The sequence below is a fragment of the Athene noctua genome, chromosome 2 (assembly GCF_965140245.1).
Source record: "Athene noctua chromosome 2, bAthNoc1.hap1.1, whole genome shotgun sequence".
NCBI classification, from domain to species: domain Eukaryota; kingdom Metazoa; phylum Chordata; class Aves; order Strigiformes; family Strigidae; genus Athene; species Athene noctua.
The window spans coordinates 65,775,315-65,796,096 of NC_134038.1; the positions used below are offsets into that span (position 1 = coordinate 65,775,315).

The 20,782-nt window shown below is 39.2% G+C and overlaps 1 protein-coding gene across 1 annotated transcript; it reads left to right on the forward strand.

Moving 5' to 3' along the window:
- The first annotated feature begins 1,623 nt into the window (after positions 1-1,623).
- Positions 1,624-13,878, forward strand: GALR1 (galanin receptor 1). The gene is made up of 3 exons (XM_074897782.1): positions 1,624-2,328; positions 9,410-9,475; positions 12,891-13,878. Exons 1-3 carry the CDS (start codon positions 1,624-1,626, stop codon positions 13,206-13,208), a joined length of 1,089 nt encoding a protein of 362 aa, XP_074753883.1. The 3' UTR covers positions 13,209-13,878.
- Positions 13,879-20,782: the final 6,904 nt, after the last annotated feature.

Here is a 20,782-nt window from a genome sequence, read left to right on the forward strand (position 1 = left end):
TTTTAGGAATCCTTACTAGTTTATTTTTGCTTAATACGTTTGTAACTTCTAAACTGAGTTACAACAGACCTAGAAAACAGTTCAATCCAAATAAAAGTTTCTCAGATCTATAGAAACTGAATTGTGCTCTCCCATTATGTGTTCCTTTAGACATAATGGACCAGACCATACATTAAGTTTAATTAAAATCTAGATCTGCAGCAGTCAATAGCTCTGCGGTCAGCTGATGTGCAGCTGCTGAGATGCCTCAACATAAGTAGCAAAAGGAAAGGTAGAAAAACAAATTGTGGACTGTAAAATAAGGGAGCAAAAGCTCCTTGCCTTCAACAGCACGTGTGAGCAGCTCTGTTTGTCCCTGCTGCTCCCAGAGGAAAGGGGCTGCCAGGTAGCACCGAGCTCTTGAGGGGTCTGTCTGGAAAAGCCGCCTCTGCCCCAGCCTGTCCCTTCCCCCGGGTGCCCAGCTCTGTGCGCTCCGTCTCACGGGAGGGGTTTAACCGCTGGCAGCCGACATCCCCAGGGAAGAGAAGATAAAGCACTGTCAGGCATTCGAAATTGGCAATTTGAAACAAATGTTTAAGAACCCTCGGGCAAATCTCTTTCATTCACCGGGTATCTGAATCTGTGCGAATATTACACGGACTCGCATCCGTATTCTGGAGGAAGTTTTGTATTTCGTCCTGTTCTGAAAAGCCTGACTTTTCAGAGGCTCTCTCATTGCGGCCCCCAGCGGGGATGCACCCGCGTACACGGGCTCCGTGACGTGAGACTGAAAAGCGGCCAGGCTTTCTTTTTTTTTTGTCCTTTTTTTTTTTTTTTCAAAAGAGTAACAACGCCTGCCACCTTTTGTCCTGTGAGCTACTGCATACTACGGGATGATTAATGAAAGCCTATGAACGAGGTGAGAAAAGCGAGCACAGGCGGCATATAGTCCAGACTAGCTCTTGCTGCCGGCTACCTGTTGAGGTGGGTTTACGCAGGCACTTAATTACTTCTGCCTTTCCGAGAGAGTTCATGTAAGCCACGCTGAACCTGCCGTGCTGGAAGACGCGACTTCTGAGCCTCCCTAGGAGCGAAGACAAAAAGCAGAAAGAAGTTTTCTGAGGTGGGGACCGGGGCCGGTCTGCTCCGCTCCCTGCCCGCGACCCCACCGAGCAGCCCCACGGAGGCAGCTACAAGCTAAACCGGGGGGTGGGTGGGAGGAAAGGAGAGGGGAGGGAAAAGGGGGGGGAAATCCCCACCCCTCCTTATCCCGAGAAGACATCCCCGGGCAGCTCAGTCTCCCGGAGCGGAGGCTCCGCCGCTCGGCGGGGCTGCGCGGGCGGTGCGCGGGCGCGGCCGTAGCGCCTCCCCCGGTGGAGGAGGCGGCGGGGCGCCGGTGCCCGCGGCCAGCCGGGCGGGGCGCGCTGCCTGCCAGGGGCGGCGGGGGCTGCTCCGCCGCCTCCGCGCCCGGCGGCGCAAATTGCGCCCCTACGAGCGGCGAGGCACCGTTCCACCTCCCTCCCTCCCTTCCACCTCTCTCCCCGGCGCTGGCGGGGGGCGGCCGCCCCTGGCTCTCCGCGGTGCCGGGGAGCGGCAGCTCCGCTTTCCGCCCGCGGAAACTTTGGCCGGCGCGCCAGGGGGAGGATGGAGGTGGGGGAGCCCGCGGCGGCGCCCCTCAACCGGTCCCGGGCTGTCGTAGAGCCGCCCAGCGCGGAGTTCAACCTCTCCGGGCTGCCGGAGGCAGAGGGGAAGCCCCTCTTCGGCATCGGCATCGAGAACTTCATCACCTTGATCGTCTTCGGCTTGATCTTCACCCTGGGGGTGCTGGGCAACTCGCTGGTGATCACGGTGCTGGCCAGGAGCAAGCCAGGCAAGCGCCGCAGCACCACCAACATCTTCATCCTCAACCTGAGCATCGCTGACCTGGCCTACCTGCTCTTCTGCATCCCCTTCCAGTCCACAGTCTACGTGCTCCCCACCTGGGTGCTGGGTGCCTTCATCTGCAAGTTCATCCACTACTTCTTCACCGTCTCCATGCTGGTGAGCATCTTCACGCTCTCGGCCATGTCCGTGGACCGCTACGTGGCCATTGTGCACTCCCGACGCTCCTCGGCCTTGCGCGTTTCCCGCAACGCACTGCTGGGTGTGGGGCTCATCTGGGCGCTCTCCTTCGCTATGGCCTCACCTGTGGCTCACCACCAGCGCCTCTTCCACCACCGTGAGGCCAGCAACTTGACCTTTTGCTGGGAGCACTGGCCCAACCCACGCCACAAGAAGGTCTACGTGGTTTGCACATTCGTCTTTGGATATCTGCTCCCGCTGCTGCTTATCTCCTTCTGCTATGCCAAGGTGAGGCAAAGCGGGTAGTAGTGAAGGGTATGTAAAATTTGGGATGGGAGTGCAATGCTGGTGGCTGACCATGAGCTGTGGGGCATCTCTGGGCACCTGGAGGGTGATGGACCTGTCAGGAGGCAATGGGGAAGGTTTGAATTTGTGGCTCAAAGGGAGAGGGCAGGTCTTATAGCTGAGGGATGACTGGGGGACACACAGGTGTGTGGGGCACAGACAGGTCAGGACATGGATTGCAAGGGGTGGGGAGGGGGGGGTGTTCTGGCAATTACTGGGGTCCCTCTGCCAGATTTCCTTGTTGCGAAGGTCTAAGAAGCCCCAGTGCTCTGCTGCTTTCTCTGTCAACACAACTCTCCTATTTTCTTGCAGTGCTGTATGAGGAGTTTAACTGAAAGTATCACAAAGCAACAAGTTGTTCAGGCTTCAGATGAAGAATTATGGTTCTTTAATATGCAGTGCACTTAAAAACGACACAGATCCACCAGTTTGGTCTGATCCACAGAATATATTAAGAGCAAAAGGTGCATCACGCTGCCTGGTGTGAGCCCTGCGAGCCCTGTCTTGCCCCGGTTGAAATGGATGGGTGATTTACCTCTGACTTCAGCAAGGGAAGGTGGTGCTAGGGAGCAGTGCCTGAGAAGCCTGGTGGGAAAAAGCAATAAGTAAGGGTGCCTGAATAAGGGTATTTATGAACTTTTCGGCTCAGGTGAACTGTCACATTTTTCCGTGAATATTAATTGCAGCCTTCAGCGCAGGATCCACTGCTTGCTGCTGGACAGGATCTGGAGCACCGGCTGCTACCTGCTGAGTTTGGCAGAGATCCTCCTGTTTCTGTGCCAGCAATCTTCAGTAGCAGGATTTCTACTTAGGCAGTAATTGACATACAAGAGGATAGGTCTGCTCTTGCAAATAAGGACTGCTTAAATGTTGAGAAGTCAGTTCTTTAATTGGGAAGTTCAATATATGTAATTAAAGTAATTTGAACAAATAATTTTGTTTTGTTTAGTTTTATATGTATTACATCAGCTTAATTGTGATGCACAAATTAAGGCTAGAATGGCATCCAACTCTGCTAAAACCAAGTTATGCAGAACTCAAAGGACAACACTTCTAAGTTACTGTTTGTAATTAAATGAGTCTGACCTGGCAAATGGAGAAGAAATACATGTTTTCATACATAAACTGGATTCTGTTTTCCCTGGGTGAATACACTGGTACTGCATCTACAGTGGTGAATATGACTGAGCTGTGAGAGGAATTAAACTTGCTGTAGCCATAGATCATCAGAGTTTTAAGGAAATAGTACATATTTTAGGGAGAACATTACAGAATGTGTGCGGAGGGAGCTTTTCATCTCTTAAGAATTCTATTTTTCAAAGCCAAAGCATCTTCAGTTTCAGCAGGAAGTACCAGCCTTCAAAGTCTAATTATATGACAGAAGATTGAAAACAAGTCTTTCAAAATTATGACAGTCCTGCATAGTGTGTGTGTGTGTGTGTGTGTGGGGGGGGGGGGGGGGGGGGGGGGGGAGGAAGTATAAGTAAACATAATAATAAGCACAGTAAATATAACACACTATGCTGTTACAAAGTACCACTACAGAACTAAATCTCTCAATATTAGTATGAAGATGTAGTTTAAAAAAAAACAAAAAACAAAAAACCCCAAAAACCAAACCAACAAAACCAAACAGAAAAACCCAACCAAACAAAACCCCCCAAAACCCCAAACCATCAAAGCAACTCTATATGAAATACATGCCTAGAACAAGTTCATAAAATCAAGGCCACTCAAGATTACAGCTAAAATCTTACGCTCAGATTATTGCCAGACTAAGATCTCACCCTTGTTTGGTGGTGTTTTGAGCCTCTACATATGTTCAAGCTTGCCATGGTGTCAGGCTGGAATATCCAACCTGAAGGGGTGAGTTTTAAGAGATACCTAGGAGATACCTGGTATTCCCATCAGTGACAATGAAGCTGAAAAATACTGTGACTTGTACATGGCTATTGGAGGTATTTGTACCCTGCAGCATAAAGGCTCATTCCTGCCCTCACTAGGACCCATTGGCAAATCTCCAACTGCAATATTTTGGCACATGGGGCAGGGTGAGGGAGAAATTAAAGTGGTCATCTTTTATTGATGTCACTAAAGTACTACAAAATACAAGTATTTTAGTGTCTGAATGCACGCAGGGTTAGAGGATCGCTGCTGTGTAATAACCTCAGAGTGTTATAAAAATAAATGCATCGATTTCTTATGGACTTCACTCGTTTTCATGAACTGTGGATCAGCTAAATAATGCAATCTTCTGATACAGTAGATTAAGACAAAGGAGACTCATTTCTCTATTTGAATATATTACCTTTGCCAGGCTCCTTCAAGGCAGTTCTGTTTCTTTTATAAGCAAATTGCAAATGAACTTTCAGTTTTGAAAGTCTCGTTTTTTAAGCACTCTAATAGTGAGCCTCGTTCTTTCTTTCTCTCACTCTTAAATTATGAGAGATTTGTATTTTCCCCAGTGGATAGCAATACTTTTACAACTTACAGAAGTGCTGAAATAGTGCTAGGTGTTTGGAAACAAAGTCGTCCCACAATATCAGAACTGGAAATCTCATGTGATGTGCACTTAAGGCAGAGATTTATGAAATCATTCTCTGTGTGCTGTGTGTACAGATAGATACCTGTTTTCTCTCTCCCACAAATAACTTTGGTTCAGTTTCAACTAAATTTGACAGAGGAGTGAAAATATTGGGAGGAATGATATTTCCCTGGTTTTGTGAAAATGAATCAATGAAGAAGGTGGAGAGTCATGCTCTCTCCTTTAAGGAGTCAGTTTGTGCTCAGCTGTTAAACATCAAACAGGCCAAGGGGCAAGAGGTCTTATGTAGCATCTACTCATGGAGGAGACACACCTTTTTGGGAACACACAGTCAAGAAATCACAAATCCTTAGGAAACCAGCTTTTGTTGGCTCACAGAACTACTCTTGAAAGGAGCTTACCACTCAAGTCAGAGGAGCAGTGGTTATATAGTTATTAGTTGAGTTAGAGCACTGCATACTCGTAGACAGCCTGTATTCATATTTTTTTATTGCTTATCATATTACTTGCTGTATTTTTTTAATACTGACATTTTGTACGTGTTTTGTAACGCTGCTACAACGTTTGCTCGCTAATGTGTTCTTAAAGGGCAAGGTGATAAATGATTCCCAGTGAGATTCTAACAGCTGACATCTGCCAGGGTTGTGCAATGTGACAACTGATTTTGGGTGCCTCTGCTTCCCAATTATGAGGATTCATTCCCTGAAAGTCAGGCCTCCTTCAATCAAACCTTTCAGTTGGACACCTAAAATCATTAGCAAACTATTCCTTTTATAGATGTATAATATGAAAAGCTTTTTTAAAAAAAAATTATTTCTTGCCTTAAGAATGTTTCCATTATTATCTATCATTCTGAACATTCTGAATTCATGGAAGTCATGTATGATTTATAGACTTGGTTAAAAGTAAACCATAAAAGGTAGGAGCCTCAACATCAAATACAAGCTTATAGGGTTCTTGACTTGTTATGATATCTTAAATTTTGCTGAGCAGCAAGGGAAAACTTTATTAAACTACACTGAAAAGAAAAAACAAAGTGCGTGACACATTAGAAACTCACTGTTAAACGAAAGACAGTGAAGAATCTGTTGTGACAATAGAAATAGCAGCATTACTTTAAAAAATGGATTGCAGGCAACGGCACTTGAATTTGAATCAGGTTCATACTATAAAATATGGTTCAGCGTGTAATGCTCGTGTTATGGCTCTGTTAAACAAACAGTTCGTTCTTATTAGATAATGACCTTGGACAGGCTTCCCTGCTGCATGATTTTTTATGTCTGATAATGAAGGTGTAGCCAGTGGAACGATTATACACAGCCAGACAGGAAATACACTTTGCAACAGTGTAGACTTCAAACTTTTACAAGGTTTGGTAGACTTACCTGAATAGACACAGAGAGTTTAAACTATTTTTTTTTTCTCTCTCTCTAATTGGAAAAATACCTTTCTCAATTTGGTTTGGTTGCAGTTACTCAGCCTGAGCTCTCAAACGATCTTGAATGTAATTCCTGAAACAACTTGTGGGGGTGGGCGGGGGGAAGGATTGTTGGTAGGCAAAATCAAGGGCCTCCCAAATGTCATCAGTGGTAGTTGTTGTAGTACAGTCTGGATCAAACAGGAACTTCCTATATTTCTATGATCTTACAAGTCTCCTTATACCCTCTTTCAGAACAGCATAAATTTCTTCCCACAGCACCACGCCATCATCTCCAGAAAACAGGAAAGCTATTCCTTCCCTGAGAGCCAAATTAGATCTCTGATCAATGGGTAAATGACACTGGAGTTAGAAAAGTTTCATGTAAAGATTTAATTTTTCCACAGAGCTGAATTTTTGAAAAATGTTAACACTTCATGAGAACATGTGACCTATTTTTTAGTAAGATGGGTATTTAATTCCATGAGTTAAAAATGCATGTACAACTGTACTAGTGGATAATTGTGAAAGACTTTCTTTAGAGAAATAACCTGAGACAAAATAAGAGGCACATTTAGATTTATTATTAATTCAGGTGAAGTGACAGTGGCTGTTAGAGGAGCAATTGATTATTCATTGGCTCAGAGAAGAGATGATTTGAACAGGACAGTGAGGAGAAGTATCTTTGATTTGCCTTGTAGTGTTTGTGCATAAACATGGCTCTTAATATCCCTCCACAGCGTTCTGTGGAGGTCTGAGTGCTGTTCCACTGATGTTGATAGGTAATTAAATTCTGCCTATTTCTCTTGCTTCTGGTTTTCATGCCGTCTGGTACACTACCATGTAGAGCCAGCATATTTTCACCGCAGAGAGATACTTTATGAAATATGTGTATAATCTGAAAGAGGGGTAGTTGAGAAGGATTCATTAGAAGGTTATAATTTAAATCTTCAACAAACCCCTCCACCATCCTTCCCCCCACCCCCACCCCCCTCCATCCAATTTAGCAGTTTTGTCTACTGCATCTTCCTTTGGACCAGAGAGAGATGCAATGCAAACATTTGTCCTAAAAGTTTCAAAACAAAAGAAAAAAATATTTTAACTTTAAAAGAAGATTTCGCAGTTCTGATTTCTAGAAAGAGTTTATCTGACTTTAGTTCTGTGCTGTGAGGGAAAATCACAGTACAGTACAAACTCTGGGTGGGAGGTGATGGGATTTGCAAAGGTCCAGTAGAAACAGGCCATCATCCTAAGTTGTGTGAAGGGGGAACGATAGGTGAAGCAGCACTGGCAGGAAGTGAACTTCTCTGTATTTCTCCCATGCTCTTTTTTGGTTTTACATTTTTCACCCATGGATTTAGCAATTCAGCTGTTTTGTACACAGTGACGACAGGTGAATAAAGATTGTGTGAGCCAGAGGGTCATCTCCCTGGTCTTCTGCTAGACCTCAGGGGCTCCTCTGTCCTTTTCTTCTGGTCTGTTTTGTCCTGGAGAAGAAAGAAGGGCCGAAGCCAAAATGGGACCTTCTCAGAGAAAACCCATTTATTTTTCTCCTGCCTTTCCTGAGCTCAGGTTAGCCTTGGTAGCAGCCTAGCTAGCATTTTGGAATAGGGAGTGCATGCAGGGCTGAGTCTCCTACGCAGAAACATGTTAGTGCACAAATAAGCACAAATGAACCGCACTTCCAATGTTAAGTGGTTACAAGTAATTTTTATTTTTATTGTTTGTGGTTCACTGGTAGCTAAGAGTAGATACTTAAAAAGTGGAATGCACTGATGAGCTATGGTTATTCACAAATACCATCTTTTTCTTTTAATTCGTTATATGTTTCTAACACTCAAATGCCAGAGTTGGAGCAAGTCTATGGGTCATCTTTTCTGGTGTCTGTCCTGGTAGTGGTTAGCCATGCATCCCAAAGAAAACAGAGAAAACATTCCCAGATGATATAGGAGAATTTGAATTTATACCCTTTCCCCCCCCTCAAGCAGTGTCCTTATAAACCCTAAAATTTAGTGTTATATTCCTTAAAAAAAAAAAAAAATCTTTTTAGTGCTGGATGTTCTTACCTATTAATTCTGGATGATCTTACCTATTAGATTGTTCTCAGTTCATTTTAGGACTATGTAAACTGCAACCTATCATCATCATCTAACTGAGCTCTACACTCTGGCACTCTCCCTCAAAAATTCATCTTACCATACTTTAATCAAACCCTTGAGTATAATTAAGCATCTCCTTTTTAAATTCTGTATGGTTTACAATCTGTTAAACACCTTCGGCTGAAGAGCATATTCCCTGTCCCCCATGCCTACAAATCACACCATATGAATGTATTAGATTCAGTAAACAATGACTGCAGATAAAGATGCATGCACCTCTATGCATCCACTATTCAAAACCTTATGTGTAAATCAGTGTGTTAAAATTTGGATCCCGCTTTTGGATAATGAGCCTTTTTGAGGTGTATTTTTAAAAATTACTTGTGAAAGGTACAGGACAAGTATCATCAAATTGTTGATAAAGGCCATGCCTCATGTGAGATACATTTTAGTATAAATTATTTTTGAAAGCCTAAGCTTCTTTTGAAGATCAGATAGCACCAACATCCTGATTATATTAACCAAACATCCATCTGAAGAAAGCAAATTATGCAGGTGACTCAGAAAACCTCTGACTCAAAACATACACTGTTTATGTTACATGCAGTAAAGGTCATTCTAAATTAACAATCATTGACATTTTTATAGGAGAAGAATGATTGCTAATTCTAGGTGCATGATAGGTTTCCATTTATTGCCTTGTTAATTTGTATTATGTGTTTGTTATGTAATACATCTGAGTTTTTATATAAAAATTCAGTTGTTGTCTGCTTCACATTTGTCAATTCACAGAGATGCAGATATGTAATTCCTTTGGATTTTATACTGTGCACTTTTGAAATGTGTAAATTGGATCGGTGATGTTTGTAAGAGACTCATGTAGTACTGGAGAGCATACTCTAAAATATATGGGTTTGCATTTTAGAAAACGATGAAATACAAGATGCAAATTAATCTTTTCAGGTTCTTAATCATCTCCATAAGAAGTTGAGAAATATGTCAAGGAAGTCAGAAGTATCCAAGAAAAAGGTAGATTGCTTTCATTACCAATATCTATTTGTTTATATAACTAAGCTAATTTGATATTATATTGCTTGTTGCCAAAGATGTAATGGAGAGAAGGAAGTATGAAATGAAGTATTTAATGACATATTCAGTGTCTCTCTGAATTTAGCCAGATCGGAATTTTTTCTGATCCGAGTTTTCCATCACAGTGCATCAAGCCATTACCTGAGATCCCTACATTTTGAACTTTAGAGCATCTGAAATTTAGTCATGGAGAGAAAACCTGTCTCTAATATTAATTTTTTTTTTCTTCACAGGCATTTTTCCCTAACTTTTAGATCTTTTATTTATGTATTTATTTTTAACTAGCTGAATTTTAATGTTTTCTGAAGAGTTCCTAGGTTATATGATGCAACTTTAAAATTTGGTTTCTTGTATTTCATGATAGAAGTCTAATAAGAGACTTTTGATGATTCTGCAATTCTGTTGATTTTCCCCCCAATCTTTTTCTCTTATGTTTAAGACTTAAGTTATAAACTGGTTACAAGTAGAATTGTGAAAGGTCTTTAAAGCAGAATATAATATCTGTGATTTAGAAGAATATTTGAAAGATGTGTTTATATGTTGAATTTGTCAGTTAATATAATATGGTTCTGATTTTTGAGCAGATTTGACCACAGTAATCATTTGACTAACTTCTCAGTTTATGAATGTGGAGTCAGAAAAACCCCTTAGGCTACAGTTCTTCATTTGATCACTATTAGCATATGGGCATGCAGACTGTCTGCAATGTAAATGGGATATACGTGGGCTCAACAGGGAATAAGTGATCTATTATTTATGCATTCTCTATTTTTTTAAAAAAAACCTAGTCAATATATTTTAATTTCCAGAATTAAAAACACTGTGGCCCTGATTTCGTATAATACTTAACATATATAATTTTGCACTTAATGTTGTCAAAGTCAAAGATGTAGTTTTCAAAGACGTTCTGTACATTGCCATCTCTACTCTCATCTAAATTATTTTCACGCTGGAAATATCTGTGCATTTCCTCTAAACACCAATGCTTAAAAATTGCAAGTAAAAATCAGATCTGGCTATGAACTAGCTTTCATAGCTTCAGGGAACAGCATTGCAGATATGCCCAAGACTACTTGAACGTATCAGGGTTCAGTAACCTAAGGGCAACAAAAAAAATCAGGACAAAACTTTTCTTACCTTAGAAAATAAGTTTCTAATCCTAAGGCCTAACATGTTTTTCAAAGCAACTCTTTCCACCAGTGTGCTATCTATCTCTCTCTTACTGTATATTTTGTCTTTTCTTTCTACTGTTTTGTTAAGAGTGCATTTCAGGCTTAATTATACATAAGGAAGAAATTCTTTCCTGTGAGGGTGATGAGGCACTGGCACAGGTTGCCCAGAGAAGCTGTGGCTGCCCCCTCCCTGGCAGTGTTCAAGGCCAGGTTGGACGGGGCTTTGAGCAACCTGGGCTAGTGGAAGGTGTCCCTGCCCATGGCAGGGGGGTCATAACTAGGTGATCTTTAAGGTGTCTTCCAACGCAAACCATTCTATGATTCTGTGATTCTGTGACTTCTATCTTTATTCAAACCTTTTTGAAAATTTCAGTAGTAGAGTATTAAACTTAATTTGCTATATGTGTGGAAAAAAGTTAATGAAAACTATGAATGTGCCTAAATGCTATTTTTCATGCTTTTTGGTCACAAAGCATCAACATTAACATCATGCATTTCAGGCGGGTTTTATTTGCTAATGAGAAACCCTAAGCAAGCTCCATTTAGGTAAATGAGAGTCTTTTAGTCTTTAGTCCTTTAGTCTTACCTTGGTTGCAAGGCATAGTGATGGTTTTGTAAAGATAAACTCTGAAGTTAGGTTTAGGAGGAATAATGGGACAAGACAGGTGTTGTGAGGTTTCCTAATGCAAAATTACTTATTCTACAGATAGGAAATGCCTTAAGTAAAATAGTTACAGGAGACACATAGTCAACTTCTGCTTTCAGGTGAATCTATGCAGTCTATCAAAAGTCAGTGATTTTTTTGGTGTAATTTTTTTTAGAATTTTGAACAAACAGAAGTAATATACCTCTTTTAAAGTAATTGTACATGTAATATCTAGACAATTTTCAGATGGAATATTAACACAGTGAAGGGATCAGAGAAAGAACTGCTCTTAATTTATTTCCTTGATAGCACATATGATGAGACCTGAAAGAGAAAAAATTTATGTGGCTGTTAGTGCCAACTGACTTAAACTCCACAGGGCTAAGTAGAGGAACAGCTTGTGAAAACAGATGAATCTCTGAGACTAAACAAATTATATTTACTATAGATATAACTTGGTTTCTGTTGTGAGATTTTGCTAACCAACAACAGTATCTGTCATAAGTTGTTCTAGCCTGTTGCCACAGAAATCAAACTTTTTTTCTGTAAGTTTCTATACATTGTCATCTTGTGATTAGGTAGGTGAGTCTGAATTATTACTGTACATTAATCAATTCAAGAAGTATAGGCCAAATTCAATAAACTAGCAATAAGTCTAGATATTCAGTTTAGCAGCAAGTTAAAGAAAACATTGACAGGCAAACTCCACTGTGCCCTGACAGAATACCTTCAGCACCTGAAACATCTGTTCTGACTGATGCTGTATCTGTCTGGATGGATCTAATGAGTTGATGGCCCTTCCTCTCATAAATAACAAAAGTGTAGTCAGGAGGCAGCACTGAGGATATTTTGTGTTCCATCCTTCTGAATTCAGTGTTTGGTGGTGAGCTTTAATTTCCAGATTAGTTTTGAAAATGTGCAACCACCAGAAATTTCAAGCTCCTTACTTTTTTATTCCCTAGTTGTATCCTAGAATATTGTTGCATGAATTCCCCTGTGGAAACTTTAAAGGAGAGTCTGTTTAAAGAGCCCTTGCTCCTTTTGTAGACACTTGAGCAAAGTGTTCATCTGACTGCTCTAAGCTCTTCCACTGGCTGTCTTTTTTCTTGTATAATAGATCTCTCTTGAAATTTTGTTCAGAAATCCTTGTGCACTGTAATAAAATATAGATCATTAGATCTGGATGACATTTCTCAAAAGACCCATGTTATCATTATTTTACATGAAGCTTATGCCCACCTCAGAAAAGGCTAGGCTTTTGTGTAGGGAATCTGGAACATCATCCTTTACCTTAAGCAAAAGTATACATTTGCTTTTTACTGTGGCATTTTCAAGACTAAGGTTCTCCTTGCAGTAGTTCACTATACAAAATAAAACCCATACAGGTAATGGAGTAAAATCAGTAATAAATATTCCAAAGTGTGTTGTCTCTCAGCATACCTCCCCCCCACACACACCCATAATGGTTTTAAAGCAGGTTTAAAGCTGATTCTTCAAGTGCTCATCAGACATCTGTGTTTTCCTTTCCCTGTCTCAGACAGCACAGACTGTGTTGGTGGTGGTAGTGGTTTTTGGCATCTCCTGGCTGCCGCATCACGTGATTCATCTCTGGGCTGAATTTGGAGTTTTCCCACTGACTCAAGCCTCCTTTCTCTTCAGAGTAACTGCACACTGCCTGGCTTACAGCAATTCTTCTGTGAACCCGATTATATACGCATTTCTCTCTGAAAATTTTAGGAAGGCCTACAAACAAGTCTTCAAATGCCAAATAGGTAATGAGTCACCTCCGAATGATGCTAAGGAAAATAAAAGTCGGATAGATACACCGCCGTCTACCAACTGCACACATGTGTGAACTGTGAGAAGTCCTGTATGTTGGCTCTTCATGTGTGTGAGCTAAACACATAAAAAAACAAAGCACAAGGAGCTTTATCTTGGATTTATCTTGATAAAGCTAATTGGTATTTAATGTACTGAAGTTGCATTCATAGCAAAATTTTGTGAAACTGGTTTGAAAGAAAACTGGGCTGATCCTTTTCGTCTTAGCTTTGTCAAATGAAGCTCTTGGACCTTTAAAAGATACTTGAGAAAAAAATGTTGGAGATGATATGTCTGTATTCTTACTTGTTAAGCATATGGTGTGTAAACATTCAAGTATACAAGAAGGAAATACTGATATGGACAAGTAAATTTCTGACATCTTACTCCATTAAAGTGAAGAGATGGCTAAACTTTCTGTCTTACAGGTCATAAATACTGTAGTACTACTTCAGAGAGGAAGACTTTTGTTCTCTTCAGATTGTTTTGACAATATCTTTTCTCTTTTTAAAGTAAAGATGGGCTCTGATTCGGAGTTTAAATAACCTGTGCGTAACGAGGCTGTTGATTTAGAGAGAAAATACTTATTTTGTCTGTTTAGCTGTCTTTTTAATGTAACATGCGGAGTAACAAGGGACTTTTTTCCACTTCATATGCCTGCCTTACTGTATACACAGACCTTTTGTGTATGCTTTATAAGGTTTTGTTTACGGCCTGTATGTAGTCGTACCATAATGAAGATTTGTGTCTATCTGAGGGAAGCTTTGCTTTGTGTGTTGCATGTGCGTGTGCGTGTGTATGTTTTGTTAACTTTATTGACTTTGACACAGAGATACAGTTTTAAATGTGCAACATATACATGTTTTAAAATATGTTCCATAAAGCACCTCTGGGCAATGCTTAAGCATTTAAAAATACCATTCCCTTAAAAGTCGCAGGAGTGTCTTGATGTCATGTAGCTCTAAATTGGAAAATTCAGAAGGATGTATTTAAATCAATACAAAGTATATAAGGTAAATGGTCCAATTCTACAAATTCTTAAATAAGATGAGTAGTTTCAGCAATTTTATAAAAGTACTTAATATGTCTTTAAGTGGTAAACCACTAAAGAAATAGTGGAAGGGCACACAGTCCTTTGAGAACATCATTATTAGCTGGAATAAGATACGCTTTTACCTTTTTTATTAATGACCCATAGAATAAATTAAGTTGAAGGAACCTCCTCTCAAGGCAGGGCTACCCTCAGAGTTGGATCACTTCCTTGTCTAGGCAAGTTTTGAAAATTTCTAAGGATGGTGATTCATCAATTTTTTGAGGGCAAGCTGTGCCAGTGCCTAATCACCCTCACTAAAATATATTTTATTATCCCCAGTTGGGATTTCCATTGATGTAACTCATCGCTGTTGCCTTCTGTCCTTTTGCTGTATAACTAAGTCTTCTCTCTAACTAATACGTAATTTATGATGGCAGTTAAATTTCCATCCAGCCTTCTCTTCTGAAACTATGTGTCACTCTCAGTCTCTCTCTTCATCTATTTTGTTCCAGCTCCCTGGCCAGATAACCAGCCTTCCACTGGCCTTCCTCCAGCCTATCCATCCCTCTCGTGAACAGGGTGTTCAAAAGTGAACAGTGTGTTCCAGAAGCAGCCTCGCAAGCACTGAGTAGACTAATCACTTCCCTTGACCCGTTGGCCGATTCTTGCTTATACAGCCTCTGGTACTGTAATACCACACTAGTATTATAGTAATTTATTGCTGCAAGGGTACACTGCTGACTCATATTTAATTTATGCTTACAATCACTCTCTTGTCCTTTTCTGCAGAAGTGCACTGAGTCCCTGTCCAAGTTTCAGGACTTGCTTTTAGCTTTGTTGAACTATGCATTTGATAGCTATTACTTCCATTCTTCCGACTTAGCAAGAGCCCTCTGAAAGGGAGCCCTGATCTCCAGCATATCCACCACTCCCCCGGGTTTGGTATCATGTGCAAACTTGCTGAGAGTCCTGCACCCTTGTCTGGGCCTTTGAAGATGCTAAATAGTGTTGGCCAGATGCTCCTTTTTCTCTGCAAACTTCTTAAAAAAAAAAGTTCAGAGTGGTGGAACCATGTCAACTGTGGAGGGTTTGGTCACATTAAAATGTCTACGTCTATGTGTCAGTGTTGTCTGCTTGGAATCAGTAAAATAATGAAGACACGCTATTGCATGCATGGTGTTTGTGTCCATTCTTTCATATGAAGAGACGGTTTGATGATAGCGCTAGGAACAAAAAATATATGGAAAAAAAATCAGTTGGAGGAGAAGGGTTTATCTGCACAGGAAACCATTTTCTGGGTTAGGACTGAGGTTAGAAAACACAGTCTAGAACAATGTTGAAGTTACTTTGAGTTTTCAGATCCTCATCACCCACTAATCACTCAAATTATTAAAGCACTATCAAACTTTAGCTGAATTTATAACCTATTAGGAGATTCTAAAACTTTGAAAAATATATTTTTGCTTTTAAAAATTGCTTGTGATTTTATTACTTTGAATAAAAAATTAAAATGTAAATATGTAATTGTTTAAATTTAACATACTGAGTTTATTGTTTCATCTGGAAAAGGCCTTTTTTTTCCTTAATTGCACATAATTTTAAACACAGGTGCTCAATAGTAAAGGAGCTACTACATCTGATATTTAAAGGATGAGGGGGTGGGGGTGAACTGCAGTTATCAACGAGTTAGAAAGACCCCACCTGGTTCCTGGTGAGTATCTGTAAAGCTTCCACCTCACTTTTCAGAGAAATCCTAAGAAGCAGCTGACACTCCAAGGCTCGATTTCCTGCCGAAAACATGCTTTTGTTGATCAGTGTCTGTAGTGCAACTAATCTGGGCAGAAAATCAGGGAATAGGTGTTTATGATCCTTTACAACTGAATGTCTGCTTTCAAGTTCTGAGCTTGGCAGGAATTGTCGTTTCTGGTGGAGGGCAAAGCAAAAGTTTCACCTCACTTACTTACCTAATATTCTTTTTTACATCTTTTTAACCAGAAAGGTTAATTTCAGTGTACATGAAGAAAAGGGGAAAGAAAAAGATTGCTCTGGCTAAGGCTAAATTTTCCACTTATAGAAAGATAAATAATCCCACTGAATTTCATCCTTTTGTGTGAATCTGAAAATTTTATTCCGTACAAAACAAAATAGGCAACAGGAATGATTACTCAAATTCCTCTCGAACTAAAGCAAGGTATGTGTGTGTAATTAAGCAAATAGTTAAATTTCTCTTAAATTTATTTTAAATTATGTTTCTCACAAATTGAGAGAATTGGAAAACCACAACAGAAACTGCTACTCACATATTCTTTTATAAACACCCTAAAATTCTTTTGTATGTGTACTGCCAAAATGCTACTACTTTGTGCTGCTTCACAAGTGTCTCCTGAAGTCTAAAACGTACAATGCACTTTCAACACTGATGATAGAAGGAGCGTATCCCATCAGATCAAGTAGGAGGAGTTGTTCAGCCCATCTTAAAACTGTGTCTTAGTGAAGAAACACAGAGGTCTTTCCTTTTCTTAGTTTTCTCTGCAGAGTGGATGGAAGACGCCTGGAGAGGGTAGCATCTCTGCGACACTTCATTCTAACGTGAGAGGGTCTCCTTTCTTGCAGGGTCTGGAAAGGAGCTCGGTTCTGTCCATCTTCTGAGGTTGTACTAAGACATTGCAGAGGGTTTCTAGACTATTTTGCATTTTAGATGTTAGATTTTTGGGGTTTTGCCACTTTTGCCTTAAAAAAGATGCAGAAATCTCATTCTCACTGCTCCAGTGAAACTTTGAAATTGTAAAGACTAATGTTTAAAGATGTCAAGAAATTATTCCATAAGGGTTCTTCACGCAATGTTGGCCCTGCCTGCTTGTGGGTAGGTGTTTGAGGTATGATACAAAAGATTACAGCAGTGTTCTTCTTTGACTAACAAAGACTAAAAATACATTTCTAAGATATGTGTGGACCCAGATGCACACTGTACACTGCTATACATAAATTAGATTTAGGGTTCATAGCCAAAATGGAAAAAAAAAAAAAAAAGGCATTTAACCAACATCCTGTTCATGTGCAAATGTCCCGAAACATGATGGGACTTGCTCACTTATATGTTCAGCTGTGTTAACTTCACAGGTAACTGTTATCACCCATTTAACTAATTTTGAAGAAGGTGATCACTTTGGCTGAAAGAAAAGTTAATGCTTAATGGCCGCTTTTAAGTGAGTCATTAAACTGCACAGTTTTCAGTCAGAAGTATGTACTAAACATTGGTGATATGTAATAATGTAAACATTTAGAATTGCCTAAAATTTCTCTCTTGTATGAAAAAATGTAGCATTTCCTAATATTTTTTACTTGTTTAAGGTAGGTAACAAAATCATATGTTATAATAGACTACAAAGATATGACCAAAATGGCTGAAATTATATGTAAAAAAAATATTATGGAGGATATAAGGAAAATAATGAGCATATAAGGAAAATAAGCGAAAATATAAGGAGCAAACTGATTTTGTAGATGAGTGTTCCCATCTGCTGATGTAATATTCTTTCAATATTTTGTATGATTAAATTAATTGAATCTTTGAGTATTTACAAATTGTTCTGAAGTATTTTTTAAAATTTAAACATCGAAAAAATCATATTTTAAAAACCATTTTTGGCAAGATAGGACATTTTAATCACATGTTTTAAGTTAAGGTCCTTTGAGTTTTATATTCACTTTCACTTTTTATGCACACACCTCTTTCTTAAAACCTTAACTTTATTATCTTCACAATTAATTATATCTTTTCTTTTTAAAACAATGCCACTATCTCGAAGAGATAAACATTAAGCTTTGCATATTTAATGTTGCAGTGAAGTAAATTTTGCTTTAAATTCCACATTGCAGGGAAACTGAGGAATCGTTTTATAAATCATGTTGTGAATGCATTGTTTTCAACACTGTTATCTTCATGGTTGTTTCACGGTACGATATGTAACATTGAACTTAATGATATTTGTGGTATTTCGGGAAAGGATAAAGGCAGAGAAAAGAACAGCTTCCAGCTTACAGAGCTAGAGTTAGTGTTATCTATTCAGTACGTGTCCAAATGTTGAAGACCAAAAAATTAAAATTCTGTGTTTGTTTCAATGTATAATGAATGTAAAGTAACATGCAGTTGTTTTAAGATATACTGTACTTTGCATGAATTTTCAAGTGATTTTTTCAATAGGTCTGTGCCATTTCTACTTACCTCTATAATATGAAATACAAACTGCTTTTCTTACAAAATGTTTACAACATACTTAAAAACAAGCAGTGCCCTCAGGAAAACTTCCAGAAAAAATAGTCTACACAAAACTTAATAGAGTTTGATAGCTAGATGTCATTATGGGTTGAAAATACCTTTTTGAAAATGTAACTGATATAGTACTTAAGTGCAGGAGGCATGGTCTTCCTTTCATTCAGACTGGTAAAAGTCCATTGAAAGTGATGGAATTCATTGATATTTCTTATTCAAGTGCAATTTAAATCTCTGTAATTTATGTCTTGCGTAAGAGACATACAAACAGAGCCAGATTCACAGATTTGAATATGAAAAGAAAGTTCTCCAGTGATGTGAAATCCAAACCTATTTTATGAAAGCCTATATGTGGTCCCACTTTTGGAAGGAGACAGTCAAATCAGTGCATATGTGTGTAGATTTGCATTAACCTTGAGCAATGCTGATTTCAATATAATATATATGCTCAAAAATAGATGAGCATGAAACCAGTATACGTTAATTTCTAACACCTAATAACATGTACTTTTAGAATCAAAAGTAAATGCTACAGCATGGTTTTAAAATGATGTGCACTTTAATCTATAGATTTTACTGTGCAGTTCTTAATCATTTGTATATGCATATGTCTTTGACATTTGTAGATACATAGGTGCACCTTGGCCAGATACATTTACCGGATGAAGACTGAGGTCTCACTTTACAGAAATATTTCCTTAAGCGCAGCATTCTTCCCTTGGAAAACTCTACCATTTCCATTGCACGGTTATTCCATTCCCTCACAAATGTCTAACCATATTTAAAATTTGCTGAGAAAAAATAAAATCTCTCCTTCAGTAATAAATCATCTCAGCTACGTGGATGTTTCTAGCAGTACCTATAGAGAATTTATCACCTTGGTTAACTTTAATATTAAGATTCTGAAAGAAAATACAAAATTCTTGCTGATGGCCTGTAGATGTGACATTTATAGATGAGAAGATGACATGACAGTATTGCTTTACATTGAATTTCACAATTTACCACAAGTAAATTGGTAGTTTTAATATAGTAAAAAGAGAAGTCATACATTTATGTTTCATACATTTATGAACGTGAGGGAAACTTTATGAACTTATACTCAAAAATTATGATTCTGAAGTCGTCAGTTTAAGTAAATATAACCTCCAACTCTATGTAGCTTCAAGGACTTGTGTAACCCCTGGAACTGTGAATTCAGCACCTGGTGGTACTTAGGGTTGTGTCACTGGAAGCACTGTTGCAAACAGGGAGGCTTTTTCACAAAAAACACCCAAGCTGAAAAATGTCAGCAATTCAGCTTAGAGGCATACGATTAAGAAGTTACGAGTTATGACATAGCTCTGTAGTCATACAGACAGAGAAATACATGATGCTGTGTGGCTCTTAAATGAGTGGTTGAGTTAGCAAGATCTTGGACAGTGAAATTAAGCTTTAACAGTTAAATCTGTATATGGAATGGAATTGTTTTCATTAAGCCGTGGGTATAAGTAGTGCTAGAATGTTCAGTGAACTAATTTGATATATTCATATTGCTTCAAAACACATTTTGGTATTTCTCAAAAGATTTTATGTATTTAAGTCTCAAAATATGGACTAGGTGGTAGCACTGCTGTGAGAAAAGAAATGCAGTTTATGCTACCGACCTGTTGATCACAGTGGTCCCTTCTGGCCTTAGTTTACTACCATTCTTACTCTTATTTTTGTAATTAATAGTATGAGAGCTATGCAGATAGGAAGACAAAAACATCACAAACCTGAACTATTATTCAGTCTCTAAGTGATTGTCTGTAGATGTATATGGAATAACTCCACAAGCAGGCTACATCCTGAAAAGATCTTACGAAGATTAAGAAAGTAGATTGAAATCTCTGGCATTTTTGCCATTGATTGCCATTGTTAGATAAAGAAGTAAAATGATGCTGTATGCTTTTCTCATTTTGCGTAATTACTTTTTGCCATAATTATTCTAAACGTAATCACTCTACATTACTTCCGCATAGTAATTTATCATTTTCATGAGAACTATGAGCTGACGATTGCCAGCACTTTTGAAACACCTGGTGATAATTGTGTTTCACTCTATAAGTCAGCGTCAAAGCTTTTTTGCTAACCTGTTGTGAAACTGTATTGGAGATCTTTACAAGATAGAAGCTCTCACAATAATGTTTTCATTTCAGCTCAGCTTGAACGAAACCTTGTAAAAAGTCATGCAACAATGATCTGTATGGCATTTCTGATAGAGCATTTTGGGGACATTTGGTAGATAGACCTGACTAATTCAGAGTGTCCTGTGTGAGTTTTA